Genomic DNA, 15,481 nt, shown 5'->3' on the forward strand with positions numbered 1-15,481 from the left:
AAGTGTGCGTAGGCAGCATCGGGACTTAAGTTTCTAGCCCTTGGCGTGGCACAGAAAAGCTTCAGAGCATGGCCCACGCCCGAACCCCCGGCTCCCTGCCCCAAGCGGGGGAAAAGGGCGCCTGAAAGAGCCGCCTTCCAACTGGGATAAAATGGGGGATGCACGCGCGGTTAGTTTCAGTTGAGAGCGAACTACAACTCCCAGCATGCCCCGCGCCCGCGCATCCTCCCTACAGCGATCGGCGGGCGAGGCTGGGCTGCTGCGGGGCCGGGGCTCGGCCCGTTCCGCGGGGGAGAAGGAACGAGCTCGGCGGTAACCGGCCCGGCCCGGCGCTGCAGGGTGGGGCGATGGTGCCGCTGTGTAAGTGGGGGTGGGGTGGGTAGGCCGGTGTGTGCTGAGCCTGAGCCGCGCCGCGCCGCGGGGGGAGGGCTCGGAACCGACCTTCCCTGCGGCCAGGCCAGGCCGCGGCAGCCGCTCCCCCCTGCTGGGGGCAGAGCCGGGCCCGGGGGCGGCAGCGAGACCAGAGTAGCCGGGGGAGGGGCTGGATAGTAACCACCCGCCTCCCGTCAGTCGCTGTGGCAGAGCCGGGCTTCCCCTATTCGGAGGTCTGTACAGTAGCAATTAGACTTTCAAGGGCCGGTGGGTTTTTGTTGTTGCACCTCTTGTTATCTTTAAAAAGACTGAAAGGAAATGGTCAGGTCAGATTTAGCTCAAATTCGGGTTTTATAATCAAACAAGATCAAAAGATCGTGGGTGGGAGGAGGAGATGAGAACTTTTGATCAAATAAATACTCCACCAAACATTGCAGTGTTTTGCTGATGCTCTGTTAAAGTGGAGAACCAGCGTTCACCTTTCTTTTATCTTTTCTATTTCAAGTTGGCCAAAACGTTGCATGTTTTTCTCTTTAGTGCAGACTTTACAACAATGATTCATGTTTTGTCATCGCCAACAGAGGAAGGATGGTCCAGTATTCAAACCAATTGTCACTAGCCTAGGATTTAGGAACCCTGGGTTCAGGTCCTTCTTCTGCCACAGACTTACTGTGTGACCTTGGGCAAATCATTTGGTCTCTTTGAAGGAAAATTGTACTTCCCTATATCTCAGAGTTTTTTTTAAATAGATTAAAAAGATTGTGAGGTGCTAGATGCTATAGTAGTGGTTCCATATAAGTACCTAACAGATGAGTGCACTATGCTTTATTTGGGGCTGTATCTTCACTCCATTGGGAAATTGCATCCGGTACAATTTACAGCAGTTTACTTGTATTTCACAGTGAGCTGCTGCCAGTGCTTTGAGATCTGCACTGCCTGCTTATGGCCTGCACTTTTTCTGCTGTGAGAGATCACCTCTCACCTTGTGCAATACTGCTGTAGTTGAGAACTGGAAGTACTGGAGGTGGAGCTCCCTTGCTATATATAAAAGACAGGGCTATGAAGTGTCATGTATTTCGTATTGCAGTCATGCTTTTGACAGCCATGTCGTGCATTCCCACATCTTACCTGAAATGTCATTTGTCTAGGTGAGCTGTGGGAAGGCAACAGGCATTCGACTGCAGTTTTGTATTTTGGTCACTAGACGTGCCTGTGGACTAGTCACTAGGCAGTTAATTGCCGCCTTTTTTGCTGTTCCTTCTGTTTGACCAGGGCCAGGAATGAGCAGCTGGAGGAGGAAGTGCAACAGCAGCAGATAAGGTGAGGCCTAATACTGGCCCCTAGCTTCCCAGCGGTTCCCCACACCAGGCTCCCACCTAGCTACAGTATCCCTTGCTCCCCATGACCATCAGCACCCTTGGTCCCCAAATCCCCAGTATCATTCGTTTTCCAGCAGCCCCAACCACCCACCTAACTTCCTACTTAGATTCCCCCACTGGTACCCAGCTATCCACCAGCCACCCTCAAGTGAGCATCCTCACCAGCCAGAACTGCCAAGTTTTGTTCAGCTCCATGCCTCACTTCCAACGCTGCTCAGGGCAGTATTGAACATAGACTCAAGATTATGGTTTATGCAAATACTTTGTATATACATTAGAACCTCAGAGTTACGAACACCTCGGGAATGGAGGTTGTTTGTAACTCTGAAATGTTCATAACTCTGAACAAAACTTTATGATTGTTCTTTCAAAAGGTTACAACTGAACTTTGACTTAATACCGCTTTGAACCTTTACTGTGCAAAAGAAAAATGCTGCTTTTAACCATTTTAATTTAAACGAAACAAGCACAAAAACAGTTTCTTTACCTTGTCAAAACTTTTTTTAACTTTCCCTTTATTTTTGTAGTAGTTTACATTTAACACAGTACTGTACAGCAGGGTCTTCTAAACACACTTTTTGCTGTTTATAAATGTTGTATTAATAACAAACCTTTTGTTTTCATAAACAAGGTTCTTTGCACCATAAAGTAAATATTTACAACTTTTCCTCATAGATTCTTTTTCATCAAAGTAAGGAAGAACAATGGGAGTTCAAGGACTTTGGAAACTGCTTGAATGCTCTGGAAGACCTACAAACCCAGAAACTTTGGAAGGAAAAATTCTTGCTGTTGGTATCCTTAAAACCTTGAGTTGACCTACTGTTGCTGAAACATGCTGGTCCATCTGTCCCATTGTGAAAAGATGCAGAAATATCCTGAATTGACCTTACCAAAACAATCCGCTAGGACTAGGCATGGTACAGGTATAGACCCTGTGAGTTTGACAGATGAAATCTTATGATTGGAAAGATCAAGTGGCAAGGAGTGCTTTAACCAGTTTGGTCTTTATATCTTATGCACAAATGTAGAAGGAAATGTCCCAGTAAAGGGTGTGCAAAGCTGAAAGGGACTGAATTCATTCTGTATGTAGGGTTTCACCTTTGGCTCATGCCAAAAGAGGATGAGGTGGAATGCTGCATCTGATTGACCCTAGCTCTGTTCCTGAAGTTTTTCTACACATTAAAGTGCAGTCTGTTAATAAAAGGCTTTTCAGTATTATCAAAGACACATTCTAAGTCTCTATATTAAAGTCATGGTTCAGACTGAAATGAGTTACGCTGCAGTTTAGCCAAATGGTACAGAGAGGAATTTCAAAACCCTGCATTATCTCAGGAAGAGACATAGGCTAGGTTTTTTTTTAAAAAAAACTCATTTATAACATGGCATGGTCTGGCCTACCTGGCTGGCCAAACCGGTATAACTTAGTTTGGATATGGCTGAGTTTTTAAAAAAATAAATAGATAAATGCTATATAAACCACTTATACCACACTCATCATCTGAGCATCAACGCATGGTTGCAAAGCATATTTGTTTCAGCACTCTAAATGGGGCCAAAGGGAGTGGGATTCTGTAACAGTTTTGCTTAGGACAGATATACTGGCTGAAAATTTATCAGAGCATGCATAGGACACCTCTTTAGAAAATGAAGGTGTATGTATATGTGTATAAATATATTTATATTTATATATTTTTTGGAACAAAAATGAACCCTTGCCAAAATTCTGTGTATTTTATTTTTGTTATCCCATATATGGCATTGAAACTACCACTAATCTTAGTTATCTTCATGGTTTGACTTCAAGGATTACTAGTAAAAATGTAGGAATTAAGGGATGATAAATAAGAACAAACAATAATTAAACTTGTGCCTTTATTGTTCTAGATTCCTTACACAAACAAATGACAAGTTATAGGAGTCTGTATTTCATAAGCTCATCTGATGTCTGCAGTACTGACAGTCATTTGAACTAGAATACAAAAAAGGGGAAACTAATGCCTATCTTCTGGGTTAGGAAAAATCAGTTCAAATCATCTTGTTAACATGGATGAAAACTGGGAAGCTATTACAATTCATTCACTTACAGGAGCAATGAGGGTTGTTGTATTGGTTGCAGAGTGACTCCATTGCTGCTCTTTGGCTTGGGTATGGTGTTAAGAATTCTTTCCTCTCCCATTTTCACTATTCATTGGAGGATCAACCAGCTTCTTGTATACAAACCTAGCTACTTGGGCTTGGAACAGTAGACAAGATTTAGACCTAAATAAATTTAATATAGCTTGTTCATTGCATGGTTAACATTATGAAATGTGCTTGTAAGACTAGACATTTTTTTTTCTCTTAACTGTCCTTCAAGATATTAGCATTTGGTTGAATCAAGCGGTAAAAGGAGCAAGGGACCGTTACGGTAACACCATACAAAATGCTCACCTACTCACTTTGTTCCATCGACTCTGCAAGTTGTTATTTTTTCGAATCCGGCCTGTCTTCGTTTTTGATGGGGAGGCACCACTACTAAAGAGGCAAACTTTGGTTCGTATTTTTTTTGAGTAATTTTATGTTATGTTCCTTCTGGTGCTAAATAAGATGGAGATTTATCAGTAGGAAAGTTTATAGAGTAGGTGCCCAGTCCTGCATCTTTGTAGTGAATGGCAATTCTGCCACTAATGTCAGAGCAAGAATGAGCCTTAAATCAGCAACAGTAAGTGCAAAAACAAAGGCTCCTCTTATACATTGTTTCTGCATGAACATATGCATAATTCTAGTCTAAAAATTAGATTATAATGTTTAATTACTGTGCTCATGCAAGGGAATTGATATATTTAAACCAATCTCAAAAATTCTAGTTTCTGGGCATGTGTATCTTTAAATGGGTGAGTAAAATCTATAATTACCACAATGATTTTTGATGATAAACTAAATGGTGAGCAAGTCGATTTTGTGCCTGGGTTGGTAAGTTTGATACATTTTCATCTCAAGTTTACAAAGATAATTTACATGGTGAATCACTGCTGGTGGTTTGTTGTACAGAAGTGTGCAGAAATCTCATTAAGTTTACATAAGAACATAACATAAGAACGGCCGTACTGGGTCAGACCAAAGGTCCATCTAGCCCAGTATCCTGTCTACCGACAGTGGCCAATGCCAGGTGCCCCAGAGGACGTGAACCTAACAGGTAATGATCAAGTGATCTCTCTCCTGCCATCTATCTCCACCCTCTGACAAACAGAGGCTAGGGACACCATTCCTTACCCATCCTGGCTAATAGCCATTAATGGACTTAACCTCCATGAATTTATCCAGTTCTCTTTTAAACGCTGTTATAGTCCTAGCCTTCACAATCTCCTCAGGCAAGGAGTTCCACAAGTTGACTGTGCGCTGTGTGAAGAAGAACTTCCTTTTATTTGTTTTAAACCTGCTGCCCATTAATTTCATTTGGTGAACCCTAGTTCTTATATTATGGGAATAAGTAAATAACTTTTCCTTATCTACTTTCTCCACATCACTCTATCATATCCCCCCTTAGTCTCCTCTTTTCCAAGCTGAAAAGTCTTAGCCTCTTTAATCTCTCCTCATATGGGACCCGTTCCAAACCCCTATTCATTTTAGTTGCCCTTCTCTGAACCTTTTCTAGTGCCAGTTTATCTTTTTTGAGATGAGGTTACCACATCTGTACGCAGTATTCAAGATGTGGGCGTACCATCAGTTTATATAAGGGGAATAAGATATTCTCCATCTTTTTTTCTATCCCCTTTTTAATGATTCCTAACATCCTGTTTGCTTTTTTGACCGCCTCTGCACACTGCATGGACGTCTTCAGAGAACTATCCACGATGACTACAAGATCTTTTTCCTGATTCGTTGTAGCCCCCATCATATTGTATGTATAGTTGGGGTTATTTTTTCCAATGTGCATTACTTTACATTTATCCACATTACATTTCATTTGCCATTTTGTTGCCCAATCACTTAGTTTTGTGAGATCTTTTTGAAGTTCTTCACAGTCTGCTTTGGTCTTAACTATCTTGAGCAGTTTAGTATCATCTGCAAACTTTGCCACCTCACTTTTTACCCCTTTCTCTAGATCATTTATGAATAAGTTGAATAGGATTGGTCCTAGGACTGACCCTTGGGGAACGCCACTAGTTACCCCTCTCCATTCTGAGAATTTACCATTTATTTCTACCCTTTGTTCCATGTCTTTTAACCAGTTCTCAATCCATTAAAGGACCTTCCCTTTTATCCCATGACAATGTAATTTACGTAAGAGCCTTTGGTGAGGGACCTTGTCAAAGGCTTTCTGGAAATCTAAGTACACTATGTCCTCTGGATCCCCCTTGTCCACATGTTTGTTGACCCTTTCAAAGAACTCTAATAGATTAGTAAGACACGATTTCCCTTTACAGAAACCATGTTGACTTTTGCCCAACAATTTATGCTCTTCTATGTGTCGGACAATTTTATTCTTTACTATTGTTTCAACTAATTTGCCCGGTACTGACGTTCGACTTACCGGTCTGTAATTGCTGGGATCACCTCTAGAGCCCTTTTTTAAATATTGGCGTTACATTAGCTATCTTCCAGTCACTGGGTACAGAAGCAGATTTAAAGGACAGGTTACAAACCCTAGTTAATAGTTCTGCAACTTCACTTTTGAGTTCTTTCAGAACTCTTGGGTGAATGCCATCTGGTGAATGCTATCAATTAATTCCCAAACCTCCTCTAGTGACGCTTCAATCTGTGAAGGTTTCTCAGATTTGTCATCTACAAAAGCCGGCTCAGGTTTGGGAATCTCCCTAACATCCTCAGCCGTGAAGACTGAAGCAAAGGATCCATTTATTTTCTCCGCAATGACTTTATCGTCTTTAAGCGCTCCTTTTGTATCTCGATCGTCCAGGGGCCCCACTGGTTGTTTAGCAGGCTTCCTGCTTTTGATGTACATAAAAAACATTTTGTTATTACCTTTGGAGTTTTTGGCTAGCCGTTCTTCAAACTCCTCTTTGGCTTTTCTTATTACATTTTTACACTTAATTGGGCAGTGTTTATGCTCCTTTCTATTTACCTCACTATGATTTGACTTCCACGTTTTAAAAGATGCCTTTTTACCTCTCACTGCTTCTTTTACATGATTGTTAAGCCACGGTGGCTCTTTTTTAGTTCCTTTACTGTGTGTTTCTTAATTTGGGGTATACATTTAAGTTGGGCCTCTATTATGGTGTCTTTAAAAAGCGTCCATGCAGCTTGCAGGGATTTCACTTTAGTCACTGTACCTTTTTAATTTCTGTTTAACTAACCCTCTCATTTCTGCATAGTTCCCCTTTTTGAAATTAAATGCCACAGTGCTGGGCTGTTGAGATGTTCTTCCCACCACAGGGATGTTAAATGTTATTATATTATGGTCACTATTTCCAAGCGGTCCTGTTATATTCACCTCTTGGACCAGATCCTGTGCTCCACTCAGGACTAAATGGAGAGTTGCCTTTCCCCTTGTGGGTTCCTGTACTAGCTGCTCCAAGAAGCAGTCATTTAAAGTATCGAGAAATTTTGTCTCTGCATTTCGTCCTGAGGTGACATGTTCCCAGTCAATATGGGGATAATTGAAATCCCCCACTATTATTGAGTTCTTAATTTTGATAGCCTCTCTAATTTCCCTTAGCATTTCATCATCACTATCACCGTCCTGGTCAGGTGGTCGATAATAAATCCCTAATGTTATATTCTTATTAGAGCATGAAATTACTATCCATAGAGATTCTATGGAACATGTGGATTCACTTAAGATTTTTACTTCATTTGAGTCTACATTTTCTTTCACATATAGTGCCACTACCCCCCTGCACAACCTGTTCTGTCCTTCCGATATACTTTGTACTCCGGAATGATTGTGTCCCACAAGTTTGGGGGTCCTTTGTGCTAGGTACTGTGCGGGTCAAATCAGTGGCCTCTGACCAGGCAACTGACATTGTGTGATGGACCTTGTCCCTGCATGGGGTCTCCATTAATTTAATGGGGATACCTCTGGAGATTGAAGTTAATGGGGGCCTAGTAGAGGGGGTTGTCTGCAAAGAATCAGTTGCAGGACTGAACCCTAAATTAAGACAAGACACAAGAAGTCTGTGTGAAAAGAGGAAGTAGGAGAGGAAGAATGAAGATAGCAGTGTCAGGGAAGTGTGCAGACTAACTGTATGCAGTTTACAAGGTTATTTAAAAAAAAAAATTCAGACATTGAGCATGACAAGAATCCACCATTCTTCTCAATTGTTTAAGTGAAGTACACTACGTATTAGAAGTCAGTTATAATTTCACAAGTACCTATATAATGAACCTGGGCTAACCCAGTTTAGTAGTGGATGACTTTCATTTCATAATCCTTTCCTGTTTTAATACCTTTGCAATTATGGAAAAAAAAAAAAGCCCTATAAAGATTGGAACTTATTTGTGATTGGGGTGAGGAATTATTTTACTCATTCCAGCACATCTCTCGCAGGGAACAATGCTTGCCATGTCCTGCAATGTTTCTTCTGAAGTGTAGCTTGGCAGTTTGAGCATTGGCCTGCTAAACCCAGGGTTGTGAGTTCAATCCTTGAGGGGGCCACTTAGGAATCTGGGGCAAAATCAGTACTTAATCCTGGTAGTGAAGGCAGGGGGTTGGACTCAATGACCTTTCAGGGTCCTTTCCAGTTCTGTGAGAGAGGTATATCTCCATATTATTAAGAAACTGGATCATTCATCTGTTCTGTTTTTTATAAAATGATTAGTACTAAAGTTAATTTTTTTTACAAAGAACTTGTATTTAATTCTGATTAATTTAAACAAGGAAATGTGATACTATTATGTGATTTGCTTCTCATCTTTTTCTTAGAAAGCAGGAAATCTTAAAAAACCCTTTTCAAAACCCAGGAAAAACCCTTCTGAGATGCTGTAGGTTCCAGATGTATGTATATGATCATAGCAGATTTGTGATAACCATGAGGGAGGAGGAAAAGTCTAGTAGCTTCCAAGATACCAATTTTAAAACTGGAAGTCAATGAGGAAAGATTGCAGGATTGGGCTCTCTTATAGATAATGATCTAGTTTCTAATATTTATGCAGGCATGATATGGAAAGCTCATGTCCATTAATATGAGAACCATTCTTTTTTTATAAAAAAAAAAAAAATCTGTCACTACAGTGTCTCAATTTACAGCTTACGTTAAGAGTAAGTCATTTGAAAAATATCTTCAGTTAACAAGAAATATCCTTTTAGTGAAATCTGATGTTACTCATTTCATGTTCGCAGGCTAAACGAAGACAGAGAAAAGAATTGGCAGTCAGGGACTCTAAGAAAACTACTGAAAAACTCTTGAAAACTTTCCTGAAAAGACAGGCTATCAAAACGGCTTTAACAGGCAAAAGGCAAGGGCAAAAGTATTATTTTCCTCTTGTTTGTGGCAGTTTTTGCTTAGATATTAATAACTCTTCCAATTTTTTCTTAAGCAATGAAGCCCTGCCCAGCATTTCACAAGTTCGAAGAGAAGAAATTGATGATATGTATGTATTGTCTTCTTTACAAGAGGAAGAAAAAAAGAGGTAAGCAATGCTAAGACAAGTAGCTCAGTCTGAGATGTTAAAATCCATATTGAAAGTTTTTAATGCTGTTTTTGAGATTGTTGATAAATCTACTTTGTTCTAGAGTGTTCCTCCATGGGATGCAAACTGTATTTACTTGCTGCTATTTATTTTAAGTTAACTTTGTTTCCGTGAAAGAGGCGGGGTTGATAGCCCTGGAGCCAGAAGCCCTCTGTTGTATCTATAGGGAAGTGACTGGTAGAGCAAGCTTTCCTGCACCAACCTGTACTTGTGCCTCCATCCTGATCTGAAGTGACTTCTGAAGATGAGAGGGCTAGATCAGTTTCAGGGCCTATTCAGTTGGCCCCTTTTCTGATCAGAGTAACCAGCAGGGGTACCTTTTATGTTGTTAGTTTTTTAATGTAGCTATTTCTGTGCTAAGAATCAGAATGAGGCCTCCAAATAACTGTCACAACTGACCTGGTTCAGACGTGACTGAGTATCTCGTTACCCAGTAGTGGTGATTTAAGGCTTCGATTTTTGTCATGGTTATTTCTAGTAAAAGTCATGGACAGGTCATGGCGGCTGGGCAGCTTGGGGGGCGGCCCTGCTGCTGGCGGTGGCTGGTCTGCTGCGGTGTCACGGAGGTCTCTGGAAGTCACGGATTCCATGACTTCTGTGACCTCTGTGACAATCATGGCTTTAGTGATGATCGTTGTATCCCATCCAATTCCTCTCCATCTTTTCTGCTAGCTTGTATCTTTTTTTAATTATACATTACAGATTAGTTAGTTTCTTAGTTTTCCTGTTCATAAGCAAGCAGTAAGTTAATTCTATTTTGCTTATTATAAAAAACTTTATTGGTACATTTGTTTAAAAAACCCTACAGCTTCCTTTTTGTCCACCTTGCTTACTTTTGTCATTTTAGTTCAGAAGACGAGGATGAAAAAGAGTGGGAAGAGAGAATGAGCCAAAAAAAAATATTGCAGGTAACTGCATTTGAATATCTTTGTAATTGTGAAATCTTTCAATCACTCACTTCAAATGGATAATATTAACAAGAAGAACCAACAAATATACTGGTTGGGGTGTGTAGACGTACCACACTTAATTCCTGGTGTCAAAATAGGATTGCCTGCCTAAGGGACCAATAACTTCTAAAATGTCTGATATCTTCCTAATCTCAAAATATAGAAATTAGTGCTGCCTCCTGGTGGAGAGCTGGAGACTCAATTTTCCAGTGTTTTATAGTATTTCTTTCTAAGGTGGTGATTCATGAAATATTGGACCATTTAGAGAAAAAATATGTTTTTGTTACTCTAAGTTAACTATGTAAAACATCACAGAACACTTTTTAGAAGAAATTAATATATGTACCTTTTCAGTCATTCTTTCTCTCAATAAAGTATGAGAGGATGCTGGGAGTCCCTCCTGTCAAAATTCACCATTTATTCATTTCAAAAACTTTAACTCAATTGGGCCTTTTCTTTTATCATTTTGTCCCACTCCTGTTGTCTCTGCTTCTCCCTTTGGCTCTCATTCCAACTTTTGTCTTTGTCCCTGCAACAAATGCTATCCCTACAACTGGAACTCTTTCAGCATGCTCACTCTCTTCAAACATTTCTTCTTCCCTTCTTCACTTCATTGAATAATTCTAAACCCTCACTTTTGCTCTGTTTTGTCTATCTGGGTGTGCTAGTCTTGTCTTATTTAGACTGTAAGGCAGATAATGTTTTTATTTATGGCCCTGATCATGCAGTCAGATGTGGTCAGTCAGGTTCTTGCATCCATATGCAGTGTGGCTCCGCATGGATGCAAGTGTCCACCTGGCAGGATTCCAATTGCAGAATTGGGAACTCTTTCTAAAATGTCATTTCTGTTGTTGGTGCTACCTAAAATCTTTGATAATATTAATGCTCATTGAGACTTTGTGCAGCTATTCAAATTCTATGTATTTAATTTTCAATAATATAGCTATTTATTAAAAAAAATCCTAGGTTACAACCATGTTTTAAAGGTCTATGTTTTGTGACCTGCTAGGGTTAGAAACACCATGGCACAGCAATAAAAATACTTTCAGGATAGGTAAATGTTTCAAATGACATTTCCTGGACTTGTGAAGAGAAAAGAGATGAATGGTTTCTTTTAGTAGGGCTTGAAAATGTTGCTCTTTTAAAAAAAAATATAAATATCTGGACATACACTGTAATTTATTCAACAGTCATGCACACATTCATACATACCTACATTGATATTGAAACACTTGTAATCCTTGAGTTTTCACAAGTAGATTCCATGCTTCCTTTCATCTCCCTTTTGGTAGGCTGATCTTCTGGGAAAGGATGAAAGAAAAAGAATGACGTTATCTGAGCAACATGCTTTTGTGAATGTCAGCATTATTAAAAGTTTGCTTTTATGCAATAATCAAAGATAATCTGATAATCTCTTTCACAAAACACATACCATTTTGAAGTAGTTTGCCTGCAAAAGGAGAAAGCAGATCCTTCTGAAGGCATGAAAATCAGAATCACTGTACCTGTAAGACTGGATGATGTGATTCATGCCAAATATATGATGAGCTTGTTGTAGGAAACCTGTTCTTTGACTCAGAAGTAAATTTCCCCTAATACTTTATCTATATAATTTGGCAGTTTCAATATTTGGCTTTGTTAGGGCAACAACTAAGTTTCCCTTCCTAGTGTGGTACCATATAGATAAAACAAAAGTAGGGCTGTCGATTAATCAGTTAACTCCGGCAATTGACTCAAAAAAATTAATCTTGATTAATCGCACTGTTAAACAATAGAATACCAATTGAAATTTATTAAATATTTGTAGAGGTTTTCTACATTTTCAAATGCATCAATTTCAATTACAACATAGAATACAAAGCGTGCGGTGCTCACTTTATATTTTTATTACAAATATTTGCACTGTCAAAATGATAAAAGAAATAGCATTTTTCAATTCACCTCATACAAGTACTGTAGTGCAATCTCTTGAGCATGAAAGTGCAACTTACAAATGTAGTTTTTTTTGTTTGTTTGTTACGTAACTGCATTCAGAAACAAAACAACGTAAAACTCTAGAGCCTACAAGTCCACTCAGTCCTATTTCTTGTTCAGACAATCGCTAAGAGAAACAAGTTTGTTTACATTTATGGGAGATAATGCTGCCTACTTCTTAATTACAATGTCACTTGAAAGTGAGAACAAGCATTCACATGGCACTGTTGTAGCCTGTGTCACAAGATATTTACATGTCAGATGCACTAAAGATTCATATTTTATTGTTTTATTTTTGAATGCATGGGTTTTTTTGTACATAATTCTACATTTGTAAGTTCAACTTTCATGATAGAGATTGCATTACAGTCCTTGTGTTAGGTGAATTGAAAAATACTATTTCTTTTGTTTTTTACAGTGCATAATTTGTAATAAAAATAAATATAAAGTGAGCACTGTACACTTTGTATTCTGTGTTGTAATTTAAATCCATATATTTGAAAATGTATACACCATGTATTCCATTATTGTTTAACAATGCGATTAATTGCACGATTAATGCTTTTAACCGCATGATTGTTTTTTATCTCTTGACAGCCCTAAATAAAAGCCTTGTTGTATTAACTTCTGCTTTGAGAGACTAAATACTGTATATTTGAGTTTCCATTTGGTTATAAGTGACTCTATGTATGTTTGTTGCCTTGATTATATGAAATCAGTGTTTGTAAGTTCTTTCATTTCTTACAGGAAGAATTCTTTGACAATCCTCATTCTGTAGACATTGAATCAGAAGACTTCAGCAGTCTGCCTCCAGAAGTGAAACATGAAATCCTAACAGACATAAAGGAGTTTACAAAGCGACGAAGAACATTATTTGAGACAATGCCAGAGGTAAAATTTAAAAAAGCTGATCGATTTTTTTAAAGCCAGTAGGATAGAAACTGCTGCCATTAGTGCCAATGAAGACTGCATTGGTATCTCACATCAAGAAATCCTAACTCCCGGTGCTATGTCAGAAAAGTGACTGCACAAAAATGTCAGGATAATGGTTCTCAACAAACTTGCTTTCTATATGTATTCAGAGTTTTAGTTTCTGACTTCTGTTAGAATTGCGGAGCCAAGATTGCTTTTATAATTTGCCCTTTCTTGCATTGTGGCTCAGGCATCACCACCGGAATTATTCTGTAATTGGAACTTAATGAATCTTATTATTTATGATAAGTCAGGTAGAAAGAAAACAACTTCACTTCCAGATCCCAAGTTGCATGCAGAGCTGGAAGTTGGGAAATATTTTTTTTTATTTGTAAATTAAGCAAATGGGTAAAAAGTCATTAAGAGACAACAGGAACCCTGCAGTGCCATTTTCAGAATCATATTTTGAGAGCACAACTATATTTTAAAGCTTAATAGGACTGTTTAGATGGCAGCTGGCATTGAAACCTGCCAGGATAGATGTCGTAATAGGCAACCACATTTAAATCACCCCAATGTGGGTTCCATTATAATTTTATTTGCTCTTGAGTTATGGACCATCTCTTTTAAATGATCAATTTTTGCTGGTCATGTAAGAGAGGTATCAGTGAATTTAAACAATGTTCCTAAGCATATTTAAAATAATAGCATTAAACAATGTCACAGTTCCAGGGCAGCTGTATCTATATTTCCCTTCAGTGGTACAGCAAGGGCACCCACTGACTGCTTCCAGCTGTTACCTTTCTGGGGGGAGACCTACATCTCTCTCCCTTCTGACCATGGTATTCCCAAGCTGCACAGTCCACTGTCTATTTCCCAGCACAGACAGGTTGCCTAAAGACATCTGCTTGGTTTCTCTTCAGAGACTGATAACAGAGTGATTGTCAACAGTTATATTATCCTATAGCACATCCTGTGCAAGTCTATTTTATTCTTAAGGTAAAACATAATAAAAAACAAACAAAAAGAACCTATACGCATGTGATTAAGCTTACCAGAATTAACTGCAACCCTAACCTGGATTCTGGCAGGCCCAGCCCTTGGAACCCTATCCTAAGAATCAGGGCCCTATATAGATCAGGGGGTTTAAAACCAGGGTTTTTTAATCCAAAAACCCTTTCTTTGACAGTTGGTCCCTGGAGAATCCAGTTGGAAGTTTTTTTTATATATATAAATCTCCAGGGGGGCTCATAATAGAGGAAGTACATTAGGACTCCCCCCACCCCCCATGAGAGAAGGTATTTGCAGTGTCACAGTAACACATACACAATTGCATTTTTAATAGAGTGTACACCAAAGGTGTCAAGTATCAGAGGGGTAGCCGTGTTAGTCTGAATCTGTAAAAAGCAACAGAGGGTCCTGTGGCACCTTTAAGACTAACAGAAGTATTGGGAGCATAAGCTTTCGTGGGTAAGAACCTCGGTGTTACCTCTAATTTGATAAACTTTATTAAATAAGTTAAACTATATCTTCATTCCATAAGGTTCAGGATATTACAGAATATTATCAGTCTGTCATAATAATTAACCTATTTTTATCCTGTGTTAATATGTTAGTCCCTTGTGACATTGCAGTCAGTAACAGAAAAATGTCCTGTGTCTGAAAGTGATGAGATGTAGAGAATTTTTTTTATTTTATTTTTTTGGTAACACAGCCCTTTCCTCCAGAGCCCAATGAATACATTTGCCTCAAAAATTCAGCAATTGCATTTTATTTAAATAGATTTTGGCTCATTTCATATTTAATTTTAAGCGTTTGTTTGTTTGTTTGTTTAAGGAGTCCAATGACTTCTCACAATACCAACTTAAGGGTTTGCTTAAAAAAAACAACCTCAATCGATACATAGAAAATGTGGAAAAAGAGATGAGTCAGCAGGACTCAGGCCATATCCAAACCCAATATGAAAACGAGGGGGGCTTCATGAAAGAAGTGGAAAGCAAGAGGGTAGTCTCTGAAGATACTTCTCACTACATTCTGATAAAAGGTATTGTAATGTTATCTCTTTACTTCCTGACATTTCTCACTGGGTTTGGGCACTCTGTATTGCTGTCTGTCTTGAATATACTGCTGAGAAATCTGAGTTTCCTGTACAGAAACATATACAGTGAAATCTTTTTTAACCAGCATACTGGGAGAATGGGGGGTGCCAGTAAATTAAAAATGCTGGTTAACTCAGAGGGAGGGGTTTGGGATGTGGGGCAGGGG

General features: G+C 39.1%; 1 protein-coding gene across 8 annotated transcripts in view; it reads left to right on the plus strand.

Annotated features, from left to right (window-relative positions):
- The first annotated feature begins 257 nt into the window (after positions 1-257).
- Positions 258-15,481, plus strand: part of ERCC5 (ERCC excision repair 5, endonuclease) — a 39,855-nt gene continuing 24,631 nt past the window's right edge. For 6 of the 8 annotated variants that reach the window (XR_003900012.1, XR_003900013.1, XR_003900014.1 and 3 more), the window contains exons 1-9: positions 407-605; positions 1,645-1,692; positions 2,427-2,543; positions 4,108-4,283; positions 9,031-9,146; positions 9,228-9,320; positions 10,228-10,288; positions 13,052-13,195; positions 15,053-15,260. Coding sequence is in view for 5 of the 8 variants with exons in the window: in XM_024194157.3 (XP_024049925.2) it covers positions 2,456-2,543; positions 4,108-4,283; positions 9,031-9,146; positions 9,228-9,320; positions 10,228-10,288; positions 13,052-13,195; positions 15,053-15,260 (886 nt within the window). In the remaining 3 variants the exon portion in view is untranslated. Of the gene's footprint in view, positions 361-406; positions 606-1,644; positions 1,693-2,426; positions 2,544-4,107; positions 4,284-9,030; positions 9,147-9,227; positions 9,321-10,227; positions 10,289-13,051; positions 13,196-15,052; positions 15,261-15,481 lie in introns of those variants that run through there. The other 2 variants (XM_024194159.2, XM_024194160.2) reach the window with 2 other exon arrangements.

This window comes from Terrapene carolina, unplaced genomic scaffold (genome assembly GCF_002925995.2).
Source record: "Terrapene carolina triunguis isolate 2854851 unplaced genomic scaffold, T_m_triunguis-2.0 Scaffold21, whole genome shotgun sequence".
NCBI classification, from domain to species: Eukaryota; Metazoa; Chordata; order Testudines; family Emydidae; genus Terrapene; species Terrapene triunguis.